Here is an 18089-nt window from a genome sequence, read left to right on the forward strand (position 1 = left end):
CGCTCTTTAGTGCCCAGAGATGCGGCCCCGGCCTCATAGTCCCCAGCGAGCGGCTCGTGCGGTTCACACGCGTCACCAGCGAGGTGTCGCCGAGAAACCGAACCCAAGTCCGCAGCCCTGTTGTGCTCGGCGCTGCACAGACCCGCAGTCACAGCGAGCCCGGCCCTTGGGAAGGGGCCACATCCCTCACCCTGAGGTGTCTGTGTGGGGGCTGCACACGAGGGGGAGCCAACAGCAGGGACACAATGTATTGTTTTTATTGCTTATTTATTTCTTCCTGCAATCTCTGCTAAGATCTACTAGTTTGAGCTGCAGCACTGCTTGGGTCATACCGGGACTGCTTAGTAGCAGGCTGGTGTGTGTAGACAAGGCACCAAGCTGGTACCCAAAAGTCGTGGATACGGTTCCTGGCTTTGCCCCAGCTTCTAGATGACCGTGGGCAAGTCCCTTCCGCTCTATTTACCTCAGTTTCCCCATCTGTGAAACGCAGCATAACATAACCGATCTCTCGTTAGTCGGATGAGAAGCAGGTCCTAGGGTTGCCAGGATCACACACTTGTGTGGGGTTTGTACAGGGACACTTAGGTAAGGTAAATACCTAATTTGCTTTTCTATCACTGGCAACTTGCTTCAGACCAGTGGTGGGCAGATACTGGTCTTTGAGTTGGATTCCGTCTGCCAGGGTCAGGCGCTGGTGGGCCCCCACACCACTGTATTTACCTGAGCTTCCTCAGGTACGGGGATAATAGCTCCTGTTGGAGAGGTAAGAGATTGGTAGGGGGCCTACAAAAGCTAGCACACTGAGGGGGGGGGGGAGTTAGCTTCTAGCTCTAGCAGATGCTGAGGAGGGGTTGGGTCCGACCTGGGAAAGGGAGTTAGGTGCCGAACTCCAGTTGGGATTCACACAGCCTGTGACGTAGTGGGGGTACCTTGCTGGTTGCTAGGCTTGGGTTGTGGGTGACCTCCTCAGGCTGCTGTCTGTAGCACGGCCCAGCAGGGCACGGGATGAGTCATTATGCAAAGGGAGCTTCGAACCTGTCAGAGGAGCTATCTCTCAGGGAGAGGAACACTAGGAAGAAGGCGGAGCGGAGCTGGGGGCAGAGCTGGAAGGGAGTTAGTTTCTGTCTGGGAGGATGGAGGAAGCAGCCTAAGCAACAGGCTGGGATTTAGGGGCCCAGTCTCCCACATCTCAAGGGGGCTGAGGCATCCTAGGCCTGCCCTGTAACCAGATGACATCTGTGCTGTGCTGTATCCTGGAGAAGCAATAAACTCCCTCTATTCCACTGGCTGGTGGAGTCTGTTTGTGCCACTACGGAGGTGCAGGAGAGGGGAAAACCCCAACGTGCCCTCACACAGCCCTGGGGGTAAGTGCCTCAGCTGATATTTAATACGGCCCCCAAATCCCTTGTGCTACAAAAGGAGTTGGTGGTGCTTCCTATAGCCTAGTGGTTAGAACACTTCCTGAGCGTGATGTGGGAGCAGAGATTTGACCCCCTGCCTTCCACTGTCAAAGGGAGGATGACATGGGGGGGGGGTGCAGAAACCCTCTTCTCATTGAATCCTAATGAATATTAATTTATTCATAAAGGAAGGGCTTCAATGAGAGATAATGAAAAACTCATCTCCCATGGTCTGGCATCCAGGGCATTTGCGCAGGGCTGTTTTGCTGCTGACACAAGTGACACAGAAGCCTAATTCATATTTTGAAAACTGACTGCGCTATAGCCAGAAAACTCTGCTTACCCTGAGGCCTAAATGAGTTGGGGGCCTCTTAAATTTGGGGAGAAATGACCCCGGACTGCTGACCCAGGAAAATTCTCTCTGGATGACGTGTTCTACAGGAACTCTGTTCGCAGACAGGACACCCCTGCCTCCCCTCTGTACCCCCTCCTGCACCCTGAACCCTAAACTGCACCTCAGCCCCTGCCCCGACTGCACCTGTAACTTCCCTCCCAGAACCAGTATCAATACTCCCTCCTGCTCCCTGCAGCCACTGAACCTCAGCCTGGGACATTGCCTTGAGCGGCCACAGGCAATCCCGCGTCCGGCCCAGTGGTAAGGCTGCCACGACCTCTCAAGCTAACTAGAGGGCAAAATTTTCTCCGCTGTGAGGAGGGAAGGCAGCGAGGCAACCCCGGCTTCTCCACCAATCACGGCGGGGCTGCGAGCGCGACTTGCCCCACACCCCGCCTGCGAAGAGTGGCTCGCTGCTGCCCCATAGCGCTCCGCCGCCCCACCCATTGCCTTGGGCAGCCACAGGGAGGCCCACGTCGGGTGGTAAGAGTCAAGAGTTTTTGGGCCAGTGTCTTTCGGGGTGGCCAAAACACCACCCCTGGCAATATGCCGCCCCAAGCAGGTGCTTGGTTTGCTGGTGCCTACAGCTGCCACACTCAGGGCTTGCTCTGTCAGGGAAGGCGAGGGTGGATTCATGACTGTATTTCACGTTTGTTTCCACACTCACACTCCACTTCCCATTCACACTCTGACTGTGACCGAGGCGCAGGCAGAACGCGACTCATGGGCTGTGTTTCAATGGTTGGTTTCCAGCTGGCAGCTTTTCAGGGCCAGGTGAGAGATCAGGGGCCCAGGGCAGCAAGGTAGACCCTCTATAGACGAACCAGGCAGTGGTCTAGGGTACCAAGTTAAATGGGGCACAATGGGGTGGTGCAATGTCATTGAGAGGTTTGGAGGTGGTGGTGCCCATTGCATGGTTCACTTAGGGCACCAGTTGCTGGCAGCTAGTTTAGGACCGCTCCCGGGCAGTGTCTCCTGCTTAGCTGGGCAGCCTGGGCCTGTGGCAGTGCGTTGGGGTTTCCCTGCCTCCTGCAACCTCCTCATGGCACGAACAGACTCCGCCAGCCAGTAGAACAGAGGGAGTGTATTGCTTCTCCAGGATACAGCACAGCACAGATGTAATCTGGTTACAGGGACAGGCCTAGAATGTCTTAGCCCTTCCTTGAGATGGGGGAGACTGGGCCCCTAAATCCCAGCCTGTTGCTTAGGCTGCTTCCTCCATAATACCAAACAGAAACTAAAACTCTCTTCCAGCCCTGCCCCCCTGCCATGTACTGGTCTCAGCCCTCCTTCCTTTGTCTCTCCCTGGGGGCTGAGCCTGGGTGCCTGGGTCAATATACGTTTGGGAGAGTCAGTGAGAATCTCCAATCACAGCACAGGGGGACCCTGGGTCACATAGCAGACAGCACCCCCGCTATGCCACAGGGCCATAGGTGTCACATCCCCCGTCACAGCAACTCCTGGTTCCCAGTCACTGACCCCCAGGATGCTCAGACATTGACTACTGAGGGGAAAGGGCTGACACCTCAGCAGGGCCATGTGACAATCTGCGGCACTTCCTCTGTCCAATCCTGGCAACTGGGGGTGTAAGAAGTGTGTTGGAGCTTCCCGTTCTTCTCTGGGGTTCCCCGTTTGATTCGATTCTATTCTAGGTGCTGTCTCACCCGTGGGTCCCCCTGGAGCACCTGGCGCCTCCCTGCGTGAGGCTGTCATGCACCGGGCAGATCCTGGCACTCTGAGATGGTCCATAAATGAGCATCGCCTTGTCCCAGAGCCTGGGCACATGGACAGTCCCATCAGCTCCAGCAAGGCGTGGCATCTGGGCCGGCCTTACTATGAAGCAAAGGGAGGAGGCTAGACTGGAGGGGGGGGGGCACCACTGGGACTCAGAATGTAAAAAATTGTGTCTGCTGCTGGTGCATATGTAGTCAGCAGAGCAGTAGCATGGGAGGAGTAGAACAGGAAGAAGACAGAGCTGAGGCCTTTCCAAGTTTTGGCCCAAGCAGGGGACCTGGGGGCGTAATTTGAGCTCCCTGCCTCAGGTGCCAAAATGTTGTGGGCCAGCCCTGCAGAAGCCTCTCCCCCAGGGCGCCCAGTGGGATCCCAAGGATCCCCTCCCCAAATGGCAGAGCGGGTTTGTTCCATTTCTATCATTTGGCTTTTTTAGAGTAGCGGGGGGATGGTGCTTCCCCGACTCCTTATATCCCGTGAGAAGAAAGAGCCGGGACTCAGACTGTCCCTGCGCTCCGTGTTCTCGTCTGACAGACAATCGCCCCGCCCGGTCCCAGCCCGACAGGAGCGTGTGGGCTGTTCGCATCCATCCCCGCGTGTGTCCTGATCTCTGAGGGGCCCCGCTCGCCCTGCTCCTCTGGCCTCGCCAGGCTGCTTAGAAACCGCTTCCCCTTTCTGTGCAGGGCCCGCTGCGCTCTGTGTCACTGTGTCTCCGGCGCAGTAATAGGTGGCGGTGTCTGCAGCTGTCAGCGAGCGGAGCTGTAGGGAGAGCTGGTTCCTGGCGGTGTCTGCAGAGATGGTGACTCGGCTTCGGAGAGACCGGAGGTAGCCTGTGGCCCCGTTGTACGGATACACGTACCCCATCCACTCCAGCCCTTTCCGAGGGGTCTGCCGGACCCAGTTCCAACCATAGGTACCGTCACCGATGGACATACCCGAGACACCGCAGCTAAGGGTGAGGGTCTCTCCAGGGTTCACCGTCCCTGGGCCCGACTGGACCAGCTGCACCTGGGAGCGGACACCTGAGAAAACGGAAACAAAGGGAGGAAAAAAATAGCCACCGAACCAAACCACCATTCTGTCGCTGATTCCCCCGCCCCCCTGTCCTCACTCACAGCCGGGGGCGGCGAGCAGGCAAAGCAAAAGCAGCAGAGGTTCCATTCTGGTTCCCAGGCAGTGAAGGAAACTCCCGAGAGGGCACGACCGGGCGGGTCTGTGTCTGGGCAGAGACTGAGCTTCCTAAATCTGAGGGTTTGTATTTAAGCAGCAGGAACTGTGCAGGGATTTGCATGCGGCCTGCACGCAGCGGATATACGATGACAAAGGGACGTCTAAGGGGGAAGAGTTGTCTGGCGGAGCGGCCTTCAGCACGGCATCACATAAGGGCTGGGCTGGGGCGGTCACAGGGCTGTAGGAAAAGCCTGTCCCCGGGATGCCACGTGCCTTAGCACAGGGCTTAGCGGGTCGGTGGGTCCCAGCCCTGTGACGGCGCGTTGGGGTCCCCCGTCTCCTGCACCCCGAAATGGCACAAACAGACTGCACCAGCCAGTAGAATTGAGGAAGTTTATTGCCTCTCCAGGGTACAGCACAGCACAGATGTAGTCTGGTCACAGAGCTGGGCTAGGATGCCTCAGGCCCCCTTGAGTTGGGGGGAGACTGGGCCCCTAAACTCCAGCTCCTCTCCCTAGGCTGTCTCATCCATCCTCACAGACAGCCACCAACCAACTAACCAACTTCCAGCCCTGCCCCCCAGTCAGGGCCGCATTCCACCTTCCTTTGTTCCTCTCCATGGGGGGTGTCTGGCCCCTGGCTCAACAAGTTTGGCATTACCTCTGCCTAGCGAGGTTTTCCCTGCTGGGTCTTGCTCCAGACAGCAGGGGTCACCACAGCCCAGCAAGTACCCCCACTACGTCACAGTTCTCCCCCCTCCGAGAGCGAACTGAGCAGGGTCACTCCGCTCGTGACCTAGGGAAGTTCGGGTCCTCTGCGTGGGAACCCGCCCTGGGGCCATGGGTGCTCCCCTTGACTCGGGCCGACCGTGGCGAGGCCCCACATGAGCTGGGTTTCCTCCGTCCACTCGCCACCCCACTCCAGGGCGACTGGCCCAGGCCTGTCCTCGGGGGTCACACCCACCCTTCCGCTGGCCTTGATCTCTGGCCAGGGTCTCTCGGGCCGGGGCCATGAGCCCAGCGAGCCTTCTCTGGACAGCCAGGGCGGCTTCCACCCCCGAAGCTCCATCCAGGGAGGTCTTCCCCTCCCATAACTCACTCAGCAAGCCCAGAGGGTCTATCTGGGGTAGAGACCCCCAAGCCGCTTTCCTCCTGTCTTGGGCCTTCCCGCCCCTCTGGCAGGAGTCACAGGACCGGCAGTACCGCTGCACGGCTGTAAAGATTCCCGGCCAATAGAAGTGCTGGAGCAGCTTCAGCCGGGTGCTCCGGATCCCCCGGTGGCCCCCAATGGGGACATCGTGGGCCAAATACAGCAGCTTGAGGCGATACTTTCGGGGGACGACCAGCTGCCGCTGGACCCCCCATGCCCTCGCCTTCCTGGGGGGGAGCCACTCACGGAATAGGAGCCCACGCTCCTGCAGGAATCTCTCCTGGCCACCTCTCCCCCGGGGCCGAGCTGCACGGAGGCCAGCCTGGTCCCTCAGCCTCTGCAAGGAGGGGTCTGCCTGCACCTCAGCCTGGAATTCAGCTGCTGAGGCAGGGATCGGGACCTGTTCCCCACCTTTGCCTAGGTCCGGAGTCCCAGCCTGGCTGGACCCCGTGTCCACTGGGATGGGACCCTGAGGCTGCTGCCAGGAGTCCTTCCCTGGACCCACGTTGTCAGCCCCCCGCTGGCTCTGGCTCCGGGTAGTGACTAGAGCCCGCTGTGATTCATGGGGCCACTCCTCTAGGTCGTTCCCCATCAGCACCTCGGTGGGCAAGTGCGGGTGCACCCCCACTTCCTTGAGGCCTTTCTTCGCCCCCCATTTCAGATGCACCCGGGCTACAGGCACCTTAAATGGGGACCCATCTATGCCCTTCAGGGTCAGCTGGGTGTGGGGTAGTATCCGCTCCGGGGCCACTATGTCGGATCGGGCCAGAGTCACCTCCGCCCCCGTGTCCCAGAAGCCCGTCACCTTCCTACCATCCACCTCCAGGGGTATGAGGCACTCGCTCCGCAGGGGCCGTCCTGCCCCCACCCGGTACACGGAAAAATCCGCCTCCTGAGAATCAGACCTCCCAGGGGAGGTGCACTGAGCATCCTTCCCCTCTCTCTGAGCTGAGGTTTGCCTGCCAGCCCCTGCCTCTGGGGCAGCCTGCCCTTCCTCCCGCCCCAGCCAGTTAACCCTGGAAAGTCCCCGATCCTGGGACCTGGTGCACTGAGCCCTCTTGTGGCCTTTTTGCCCACAGCGATGGCAAGTTAGGCTTTGGGCTGTCTCTGTCCAGGGCCTGGCTGGTTCTCTGGGGTATCGATGACTGGTCCTGGTCCCTGGGGCTCACCTCGGAGGTGTCTCTCTCCATTGCTCCGCCGAGAACCGGTCTCTGCGCGGTTCCCTCTCTCTCCGGGACTCCGGTTCACACCCGGACCGGCTCTCCGTGAACTCATCCGCCAGCCTCCCGGCCTCCTGGGGGTTCTCTGGTCTCCGGTCCTTGAGCCACAGCCTCAGTTTGGGTGGGCACGCGTCATAGAACTGCTCCATCATGAACAGCTTGAGCAGCTCCTCTGCGGTCTGGGCTCCGACTCCAGACACCCACTTGCGGCAGTATTGTGCCAGTCGGGAGGCCAGATCCACATAGGTCTCCCGTGGCCCTTTCTGTACCCCCCGGAACTTCTTCCTGTACATCTCGGGGGTCAGCCCGAACTTGTGCAGCAGGGCCTCCTTGACTCTGTTGTAATCCCCTGGCTGTAGGTCCTCCAGCTGACTGAGCACTCCGGCCGCCTCCTGGTTCAGTGCGGGGATGAGCTCCTGCAGCCAGTCAGCTGGGGGGACCTGTTGCAGCCCACAGGCCCTCTCAAAGGCGCTGAGGAACCCGTCTATGTCACCCATGTCCTTCAATTGGGCCACCACGGGCCTCTCCAAGCGTCTGGCAGTCCTGGGACCCTGGGGCCCATCCGCACTTGGCGCAGCCGGTGCCCCGCCGGTTCTCCGCTCTGCCATGGCCAGCTCATGCTGCCGCTGCCTCTCTCGATCTTGGCGCTCCCTCTCTCGGTCCTGGCGGTCCCTCTCTCGGTCCTCTACTTCCAATTCCTTGATCCGCAGCTGGATCTCCAGCCGCCGTAGCTCCGCTGGGCTGGCCCCTGCCCTAGATGGGCTATTACTTGCAGGCCCCCCGGGAGACGCTGTCTCATCTCTCCGGTGGGTTCCAGCGCTCCTCCCCCTCTCTGAGCCTGACACACTCTCAGGGGGGGTCTGGCTGCTTCCCCTGGGGACAAGATCCTGGCCCTGTGGCTGGTCATTCTCTTCCAGCTGGGTAATCAGCTGGGCCTTGGTTGCTTTCCGCACAGGCAAGCCCCTCTCTCTGCACAGCCCCACCAGCTCTGCCTTCAAGAGTCGGGCGTAGGCCATCTGCCCGCTGGTCCCCTCGGTGCAGACTCACCAGTCTAGTGCTGCAGCGCCCCATGATTCCCAGGAACCGCTTCACTCTGTCTCCAGCACGCCTGGCTCCAGGGCTCTTGCTTCTGCTGCGCCTTGTCACTTGCCGCTGGAAGCTCCATCCACGGGGTGCAGTGCATCCCGCTCCTGACACCAGTGTGACGGCGCGTTGGGGTCCCCCGTCTCCTGCACCCCGAAATGGCACAAACAGACTGCACCAGCCAGTAGAATTGAGGAAGTTTATTGCCTCTCCAGGATACAGCACAGCACAGATGTAGCCTGGTCACAGAGCTGGGCTAGGATGCCTCAGGCCCCCTTGAGTTGGGGGGAGACTGGGCCCCTAAACTCCAGCTCCTCTCCCTAGGCTGTCTCATCCATCCTCACAGACAGCCACCAACCAACTAACCAACTTTCAGCCCTGCCCCCCAGCCAGGGCAGCATTCCACCTTCCTTTGTTCCTCTCCATGGGGGGTGTCTGGCCCCTGGCTCAACAAGTTTGGCACTACCTCTGCCTAGTGAGGTTTTCCCTGCTGGGTCTTGCTCCAGACAGCAGAGGTCACCACAGCCCAGCAAGTACCCCCACTACGTCACAAGCCCCCACGAGCGGCTCCTGGGAATGGACAAGAAATAGAAACAGAAGCAGCCAGTGAAATGAGCTGCCGCGGGGATGAGCGAGGGGAAGGCAATGGGGAAAGTGGGCGGGGGGCGCTGGGCACTTGGCAGTGGATCCAGACAAACAGCTGTGGGGAGGGAGGTGGAAATGGACACAGGAAGGGGCGTTGCTGCTTTGGGGTTTGTGCCCTGAAGAGCTTTGGCTGCACCCGGGGAGTGCGAAGGGAAACCTAGAAGGGGCCTTTTCGATTCAGTCCCTTCCAGTTACGGGTTTCGCAGGGACCATTAGAACCGCTTCATCTGACTCCCCGGCCGGCTCTGAGAGCGGGCTCCAGGGCCGGCTTTAGGTTTTTTAAGCCGAAAATAAATAAATAAATAAATAAATAAAATTGCCCCTCCCCCTGTGACGGCGCGTTGGGGGTCCCCGTCTCTTGCACCCTGAAATGGCACAAACAGACTGCACCAGCCGGTGGAATTGAGGAAGTTTATTGCCTCTCCAGGATACAGCACAGCACAGATGGAATCTGGTCACAGAGCTGGGCTAGGATGCCTCAGGCCCCCTTGAGATGGGGGAGACTGGGCCCCTAAACTCCAGCCCCTTTCCCTAGGCTGTCTCTTCCATCCTCCCAGACAGCAACTAACTCTCTTCCAGCCCTGCCCCCCAGCCAGGGCAGCATTCCACCTTCCTTTGTTCCTCTCCATGGGGGGTGTCTGGCCACTGGTTTGCATAGTGACTCGTCCTGTTTTGCTGGGTCGTGGTACCCACGGCATCCAGTGGGGGTTACCCCAGAGCCAGCAGCATAGAAACCAGCCAGGTACCCCCACTACGTCACACCCCCCCTTTGGCCCGCTGCTGCAGGACAGGTTCTAAGGACGAAAGCGCCCCTTTCACTTTGCGGCTCTTTGACTCCCACCGCGCCCTCCGGCCAAACCCAGCCTCCATCCTGTCTCCCCTCCACACATCCCGCCCCCCCACTCACCGAACCCCGTTTCCACCTTTTCTCCCTTCCCAGGCAAACTCGACCCCTAAGTGACCAGACCCTGTCTGCCCCCTCTTGTGTCCCCCACCTAATACACCCTTTACCCTCTCTTTCCTTCCAGCCAAACCCGATCCCCACCCCTCCTTATCGGACCCGGTCCGCTCCCCTCTCCCACCTCCCCCCACTGACCGAATCTCGTCTTCCTTCCCTCGTTCCCCAAACCCTCGTTCCCCTCCCCCACAGCCCGCGCGGGAAAGTAGGAGCGCCCTGGGGGAGGAGTGAAAGTGGCACGGGTCCCCCTGGGGATGCGCGCGGACACAGCCTGGAAACATAACGGGCAAGGCCAGGGACACCCCAAGTCTCTGAGCCGGGGCAGGCGAGGCCCCTCCAGCGCCTTCTCGCCGCCAGACCAACCAGATCCCGCTGCAAACTCGCTCTCCCCTCCCCCCAGCCTACGCAGCTCTGCTTGACTCATCCTGGCCCGGGCAGGGCCTTCCTCCCGCCCGGCCCCAGCAAGGCTGCAGCTCCCCCCTCCCCCCGCGCCCGGCACTGAGGTAGAGAAAGGGGGAGAGAGTCGCCCCCCATTTGCCAATGCGCGCTCCCCCCCCCACACACACACACTCCCGCATACGCCTTGGCCACGGGCGCCCGCTCCGGCCGGAGGGGTCACTAGTAAGCGCAAGGCAGGCGGAGCGATGACTGAAGGCACCTGGCTCGCAGGGCGGTCCCTGGCTGCAGTGACCTGGGCTGCCCCTTGCCCGGCCCCGGATCGCTCTGTGCAGCCTGCCCCGCACAGCCCGGGGAGAGCGGTTCGCCCACCAGGGCCGTAGCGCTCGGGCGCCGCTGCTGTTCTCAGAGCCCAGGGGGCGCCCCCTGCGCGTCGGGCCGCGCTGGCTGGTGCCAGTCAGAGGAGCGCGAACGATCCCCGGCGCCGGAGTCTGCTTCATGGGAGGCTCCCTCGGGCATTCCCCGCCCCGCGGCCGCTGGGTGCTGGGCCGCCCCACACTGCCCCGCCGTGACGCCCTCTAGAGGGCGCACTTTTCTCCCTGGTGCTGAGTGAAGGCAGCGAGGCAGCCCCAGAACGGTGATTTCATGGCGCCTCCGCCAATCACGGCGAGGCTGCGAGCGCGACTTGCCCAGTGCTTCCGAGCCACTGGCCCATCGCGCTCCGCCCCCCCCCCCCCCCCAATGGCCGCAGGCAGCCCCGCGTCGGGCGGTAAGAGCCAGGAGTTCAGGAGTTCTCCGACCAGTGTCTCTCAGGGGTGGCCGAGATGCCTAGAGCCGGCCCTGGACTCGCAGGGACTTTCCAGGCGACACCAGATCTGCACAAACTGGCGGAGACGCTCCCAGGCTAATGGGCCGGAACCTGCCCGGGTCCTGTCCTGCTCCCAGCTCGGCGCATCCCGGAATCCGCCCCTGCCTCTCAGAGCGAGTTTCACTCGGACACTCCCTGGGCTCTCGGCACGGCCGAGGTATGACTCCTGGGGTGGGGGCAGGGAAAGTGGGTGGTTCTGGGGGAAGTTTTAATAACTTCTCTGGGGATGTTAGTCCTGTTCTAGCCACTGCGGGTGTCCGTGCCGGGTGTGGGGGGAGGGGGGGAGGGGACGTTGGGGCTTCAATTCCCCTTCCTAATCTGGCTTCACTTGGCTGTTTATCGGCCGCTTCCCCTTTTTGTGCCAGTCCCTGCGTTGCTCTGAGTAGCTGTGTCTCTGGCGCAGTAGTAGGTGGCGGTGTCTGCAGCTGTCAGCGAGCGGAGCTGCAGGGAGACCTGGCCCTTGGCGGTGTCTGCAGAGATGGTGGCTCGGCCTTGGAAAGGCTGCGCATAGTTTGTGTTCCCGCCATATGGGTACATAGCCCCAATGCCCTCCATCCCATCCATCCCCTTCCCCGGGGGCTGCCGGATCCACACCCAAGCGGAATTCTGATCAGAGATGGAGACGCCGGAGACAGCGCAGCTCAGGGTGAGGGTCTCTCCCGTCTTCACCGCCCCCGGGCCGGACTGGACCAGCCGCACCTGAGAGAAGACACCTGGGGAAAGGAAACAAATGCAGGAAGGAATTAGCCGCTGAATGTGTGTGGGACCCTAATCCCCTCACTGCCCCGCGGACACTCACAGCCGGGGGCGGCGAGCAGGGCGAGGAAAAGCCACAGAAATTTCATTCTCGTTCCCACTGAGCAAAACTCCCCAGCGGGCAGGGCCGGGCAGGTCTGTGTCTGGCAGAGACTGAGGGTTCTAGAGCCAGGGGCTGGTATTTAACCAGGCAGCCCGGGGCAGGGATTTGCATGCGGGTTCCCCCAGCGGGTATAGACGGAGCAGATCTCTAGGCAGAGAGCGGTGCGGGGTGGGAAGCAGAGTCACACTCCCCTGCGTGTCCCAGCGTGTGACTGTGGCGACGTGTCGGGGTTCCCCTGATGCTGCACCCCCTGTAGCAGGAAGAACAGATTCCGCCAGCCCATACAACAGAGCGGGTTTATTGCTTCTCCAGGTCATAGCACAGCATGGACGTGGTGTGGTTCGAGGAGTCAGGACCAGGATGCCTCAGACCCCTTGAGTTAAGGGTCCATCAGCCCTCGGCGTAGGCTCTTCCCGTCATGTTTCCCAGCCAGCCACTGCCTCGCTCCCAGGCCCTGCCACCCAGCCAGGTGGCCATCTCCACCTCTCTTCCTTTGTCTCTCCCCCTGGGAAGAGACTTGTTCTCTGGTTAGGCTGAGCCCAGGTGTCTGTGCTAATACAACTTTGGCTGAGTCAGTGTGAATCTCATATCACTGCAAAGGGGGACACCGGGGCACAGAGCAGACAGTATTTGCAGGAATTGTCCGGGCCCATAAAGTAGAATAGTTTAAAAGCGGTTCCGCAGGGGGCTCCATAGCTTAGCTGGCTAAAGCGCCTGGCTAATAAACAGGAGATGCGGGGTTAAAGGCCCAGTGGTGCCTTGTCATAGGCCAGGGTTGACGAGCCTATGGCGGCCCTACTCCGGGTCCAGTATCCGAACCACACACCCCCTCTACCTATCCCCACGCTCCCTGTCTGTATCTATCCCACACACCCTATCTAGCTACATATCCCCGCCCCCCTCTATCAATCTGTCGTTACTCTGGTTTATTTTATACGCCAACGTTCATTCTGTATGATCTGGTTGCCCAGACAGGTGTTTTGATCTGAACGGGTGTGACGTAGTGGGGGTACTTGCTGGGATGTGGTGACCTCTGCTGTCTGGAGCAAGACCCAGCAGGGAAAACCTCGCTAGGCAGAGGTAATGCCAAACTTGTTGAACCAGTGGCCAGACACCCCCCATGGAGAGGAACAAAGGAAGGTGAATGCGGCCCTGGCTGGGGGGCAGGGCTGGAAGGGAATTTAGTTGGTTGGTGGCTGTCTGTGAGGATGGAGGAGACAGCCTAGGGAGAGGAGCTGGAGTTTAGGGGCCCAGTCTCCCCCATCTCAAGGGGGCCTGAGGCATCCTAGCCCAGTTCCTGTAACCAGATTACATCTGTGCTGCGCTGTGCTGGAGGAGCAATAAACCACCCTCAATTCCACTGGCTGGTACAGTCTGTTTGTGCCATTTCGGGGTGCAGGAGACGGGGAACCCCCAACGTGCCGTCACAACGGGACAAACAGGGACCGGAGGGTTCTGGCCCATTAAACGAAAGAAGCGAGGGGCGAGTTTGCGCTGTGCACAAGGGAGGTGTCTGGGGTGAGCTTCCCCTGCCATATTTACAATATATTTGTATTCAGATTTATAAAGCACATCGATTTCCCACCGTTTGAAATGCCGGGCCCCCTGGTTCTAACCCCTTTCGGGCCCGCGCCAGGCCCGTGTAGACAGGTAACATTCCCATCCGGAGTGACCGCGGGCTCCGTCACGCAGGGAAGGAGAGCGAGAGTCCCGCACAAATCCGGAGCGTTAGTGGCTCTCGGCGCCCTTCCCCTTTTTGTAGCGACGCCTGCTTGGCCCGTGTCACCGTGGTCAGGTGAATGCCCCGGGCGCAGTAATAGGTGCCGGTGTCCGCCGCCGTCAGCGCTCGCAGCTGCGGGGACACTCGGCTCTTGGCAGGCTCCACGGTGAGGGTCATTCGGCCCCGCAGAGCCCCGGCGTAGTTCGTCGACCAGCTGCCTCCTGACCACCACGTGTTCCCCATCCACTCCAGCCCTGTTCCCGCCGACCGCCGGACCCAGTTCCAGCTCGACCCGGCGGCAGACAGCGAGTCCCCAGAGAGGGTGCAGGTCAGGGTGAGGGTCTCCCCGGGCTTCCCCTCTCCAGGCCCCGACTGCTGCAGCTGCCCTTGGGCGAGGACAACTGGAAGGCAAAACACACGGATCTGTCAGCCACGCTCCGTCCCCTGACAGGGGAGAGCGCAGGACATTAAACACCTGCAGAGTCAGCTTAAGGGTGTTAGGCACCCAGCTGCTATTGGAGTCTATTGGAGTCTCTGCGCCTCATTCCCTGGGCTGCTTTTTAAGTAGCCGATCCTGGATTGCTCCTAGCAGGGAAATCTGTCCGAGACACTCACACCAAGTGGAGTCCAGCAGGAGAAGGAACAGCAGCAAAGGCATGGCGAGTCAGCTCGGAGTGTGCCCCGGCAGGCGGGAATGGGCGGGTCGGGAGAGGCTGCGGGTCCCAGAGTCAGACGGGCTTGATTTAAACAGGAATCCCCGGGCTGGGATTTGCATGAGACTTCTACACTGCGGGTATAAGAGAAGGGTGGGTCGGTGTTTCTTATGGGGAGATGCTGCCCCCTCGTGGAACGATCGGGAATCGCTCGCATTTAGCTTCTGGTCCGGGGTGGCAGATTTTGCTGACTATTTCGGCGGTATTTGTTCAGGGCTGGGACAGCGCTGGTTCCCTTCGGCCTTAGTCCCGTTTTGTGGGTATAGAGTCCAGCTTCTTAGCCCTTCTTCTGGAGACGAGTCCCTCTCCTGTACTGATTCAGCTTTGCACAGAGCACAGGAAGTCACAGAGCTGAATTCTCACTGATCAGTAGCATCCGCTCTCAGGAGCTAGCTGGGACAATCCCCATGAACTCACAGCGGACCACATCTTCAGTCCTTCTGCCTCCTTCCCTTCCTCCCTGAGAAACCGGCAGCAGCGGGGTCACCCTATAGATTTCTGCTTCTCCTTGTGGAATATTTTCTTCCTTTGACTTACTCAGCCTTACTATAGCAGCAGAAAATGGAGTGGACAATTTATAGCCCTCAAAAACTTAACTATCCATCTTTCTGTCCTCATGAGCTCGCGTTCGTTCTCTCTGTCCCTGGTTCTCTCTCTGCTTGTGCTACGCAGTGTCCAAGCACATCACAATCTGTAATGCATGTGATGTGTGATGTAGGGCTGCGTCCTTATCCCGAGGGAAACTGAGGCACGGGAAAAATAAGGATGTTGCTCTTCCTAAACCAGGGCCGGGCAATAAAACAGTGAGGGTTCACCAGGGTTAGCGTGCTACGATCGGCAGCCAACAGGACAGGATCTGTGAACCCCTGGGCCTGCAGACGTAGAGGTAACTACTGGGGTGTGGGGACCCACCAGGGGATAACCCTGGCGGACAAGATCTGACCCAAGGGCAAGAATTTGCCCACCCCTGTCCTAAATGGTAACTCTCTGAAGTTGATGGCTTTCCACAATCACCAGTCCTGCCAGCCACCGACCCCTGAGCTGTGACCTCCCTGGGACCACCCCCGGAGCTGGACATCACAACTTCAGCCCGCAAGGATAGTAGAGAGGGGGCTATGCTCCCCCAGGGGTTGCCGGACGTCAGCCATGCTGGCCGTGTGGGCGAGCCAGACAGCCCCCTCCAAAACCTGCTGGCTGCGGGGGGGGGGGGCGGTGAGTGCAGTACCAGCCTTCTGAAAGGCCACCAAATTCATGGAGGAGTAGCGCCACCTTAGCCACCGCGGGGGCCCTGAGCGACCCTACCCCCCCCCCCCCCCCGCTCTTTGCCTTGACTCTTGCAGCCCCATCCTAGGCCCTCCTCAAACCCCCCCCCCCACCGTCCACCTCCTGCCCTGAGTCACCTGCCCTGCACCCCTAGTGGATAAATCCTCTAGTAACTAACGATTGGAAATGCATTTACACTTCCGTGTGTACTGTTGTTTAGAAGTGCCTGCCTTCCCTTCATCTCGTCCTCCACAGAAGGGAGGGACGGGGGGAAAATCGGCCCCAGCCACCCCCCAGCCGGCAGGAGCACGCGAACTTGGGGAAACATGCGGGGGTGTTTGCACCATTGCGGTCTCCATTTACAAAAAAGCGCACACACGCAGGGGGCACACCCCAAGGTCAGAGAGCCAGGGGCTGGGCTCAGTTCCCCGCCGCACCGTGGCGCTGTTGTGTGTAGGCACCAACCGCTTGCTAAAGGCGGAGACGCCACGGTGAGGGGCCCCATTTCAGTCACAATAGACCATCTCCGTCTGCAGCACTGAGGCGTTAACCATCCCCATGAACTTCAGCTCCCTCGCTGGGGTGAATCAGGAGTAAGTAGGGGCCGGGCTCTGTCCACTGCTGCTGCTTCGTGGTTAGTCGCTAGGGGTGACACAACTCAGGCCGCAGGGCTACACAACTCAGGCAGCAGCAGCTGGCAGTGCGGGGAGGGTATGAACTGATGGCGAATCGCTCGGAGGCCCTCCTGCAGGGGTGTGAGAACCAGGCCACTGAAACGAGCAGCGCTGGATGTTTGTTTGCTCGTCCCACTCTCGTGATTCCTCCCATCTGAAAAGTCTTCATTCTGTGACCCCCTGCACACCCCGAGCGCATCTTCCCTACAGGCGGGTCAGCAGAGAACGCGAGTTGCCAGCGTCGCTGTTATTTATTCATAAACGTACCGCTCACACCAAAAACTATCTTTTGTGTGCGTCTTTTAACCTTTCTTGCTTGTTTGTTATCTATGTTAATATAGTTGTGGTTTAAATTTTAATTAAAGTCTCAAGTATTTATTTATGCACAAACCAAAGACCACTTAAAGGGACCACGGGTGATAGAATACAGAATTTTGGTGTCCGCATTTTGTAACCCTTTAAAATGTAGGTGGCTAATTGGCATCTCAAATCATTTATTACAGTTACCTCTAGTAACACAATAGACGATTCCATTTGCTCCTCATGTAGGTACCACAGACGTGCAGCCAAGTCATCTCTGAAACGTCTCTATGTTACGCTGAATGGATTGAGTTCCTTGAGTCTCTCTCATGAAGGTCCATGTAAGTGGGACTTTGGTTGCTGTGTTGATGTTGTTGCTCTACGAAAGAGATAGAGAAGAAAAACTTAGCAAGGAATACAGAATGGTGGAGGGGAAAAAAAGCAGTGAAGTTGAATCCAAATAGATTATTGAAGAACAGGTGGAGAGAAGACTTTGTGGGGAAAAGATTTCTGATAGCTGAAAAGTGCTTAATCTAGCAGAAATTAGTGTCTAGTTAGACACATGGAAACAAGAGGTAAGGTGCATGTTTTAAAGGGTGAGAGCTGTTAACAATTGGGTTAGGGTTAGGGTTGGGATTAGGGAAGTGGTAATTATGCCGTCACATAAAGTTTTTAAATTGAGTCTGAATGTCTTTCCTGAAGATAGCGTCTATTTAAAATCCAAGTTGTGAGTTGAGTTGTGCAATTACCATACAATTGTATCGTTTATGTGATGCTGAGAGCAGATTAGATATTTATTTGGCAACTAATTTGGGGGCAGAAAAAATGAAAGGCAATCCGAGAGGGGTAGCTGTAAGGCACTGATACTTTTACACATTGTGTATTTCTGATACAATGAAAAGACATCTTCTAGAATAACCAACACAATAATCAACAGAAAAATAGTCTTTTTATTTACAAGGGGGAGGGGGAGAGGAAGGAGACCTTAAACTGGGATGGGGAGGGGGAGGAGCTACTGGGACGGGTGGCCCCTGCGAGCGCTCCTGCGGGGGTGGACCTGCACATGAGGGGTAGGCCGCATCGGGGCAGGCTGCATGGGGAGGTGGGCAGGAGCAGGGGGCATTGGAGCAGGGGCGGCAGGAGCAGGGAGCAGTGGAGCAGGGGCAGGAGGAGGGGGCATTGGAGCTGGGGGCACTGCAGGGGCAGGAGGGGAGGGATGGCGGGGGCATGGGGTATGGCCATGCCGTAGTGGATAGCATGCGCTATGTGCTCTGTGAGGATGGCCATGGAGTCAGCCATCCTCGTGCATTGGGCCTGGAAGGCGCCCCAGGCCTCCTGGTGCCATTGCAGGTCCCCCTGGACATGCTCCCGAATGGAGCCGTGTATTGCCTCCACCACAAAGGAGGCGAAGGAGTTGGTCCCGCTGGCTGAGACTGTGCCTCTATGGTTGGCCAGCTGGGGGTGCTGCTGCTGCCAGACTGGAGGGTCCCCAGCTTGTGCTCGGCCCCACTGCAGGGAAGAGAAGAAAGGATGGGTCAGTCAGGCA

The 18089-nt window shown here is 59.0% G+C and overlaps 1 protein-coding gene across 1 annotated transcript; it reads right to left on the reverse strand.

Annotated features, from left to right (window-relative positions):
- Positions 1 to 11350: 11350 nt before the first annotated feature.
- Positions 11351 to 14288, reverse strand: LOC142821139 (uncharacterized). The gene is made up of 3 exons (XM_075911938.1): positions 14209 to 14288; positions 13590 to 13994; positions 11351 to 11727 (listed from the first exon to the last, which is right to left on the reverse strand). The coding sequence occupies exons 1-3, from the start codon at positions 14249 to 14251 to the stop codon at positions 11351 to 11353; spliced, it is 825 nt and encodes a 274-aa protein (XP_075768053.1). The 5' UTR covers positions 14252 to 14288.
- Positions 14289 to 18089: the final 3801 nt, after the last annotated feature.

Source organism: Pelodiscus sinensis, chromosome 30 (genome assembly GCF_049634645.1).
Source record: "Pelodiscus sinensis isolate JC-2024 chromosome 30, ASM4963464v1, whole genome shotgun sequence".
Classification (NCBI taxonomy): domain Eukaryota; kingdom Metazoa; phylum Chordata; order Testudines; family Trionychidae; genus Pelodiscus; species Pelodiscus sinensis.

Excerpts from the sequence above, each read along its gene's own strand:
- LOC142821139 (XM_075911938.1), bottom strand. The coding sequence starts at position 14,251 with ATGCCTTTGCTGCTGTTCCTTCTCCTGCTGGACTCCACTTGGT. Across the intron at positions 13,995-14,208 it reads CCTGCTGGACTCCACTTGGT|TTGTCCTCGCCCAAGGGCAG; the intron begins GTGAGTGTCTCG and ends TTTGCCTTCCAG. Across the intron at positions 11,728-13,589 it reads GCCACTAACGCTCCGGATTT|GTGTCTTCTCTCAGGTGCGG; the intron begins GTGCGGGACTCT and ends TCCTTTCCCCAG.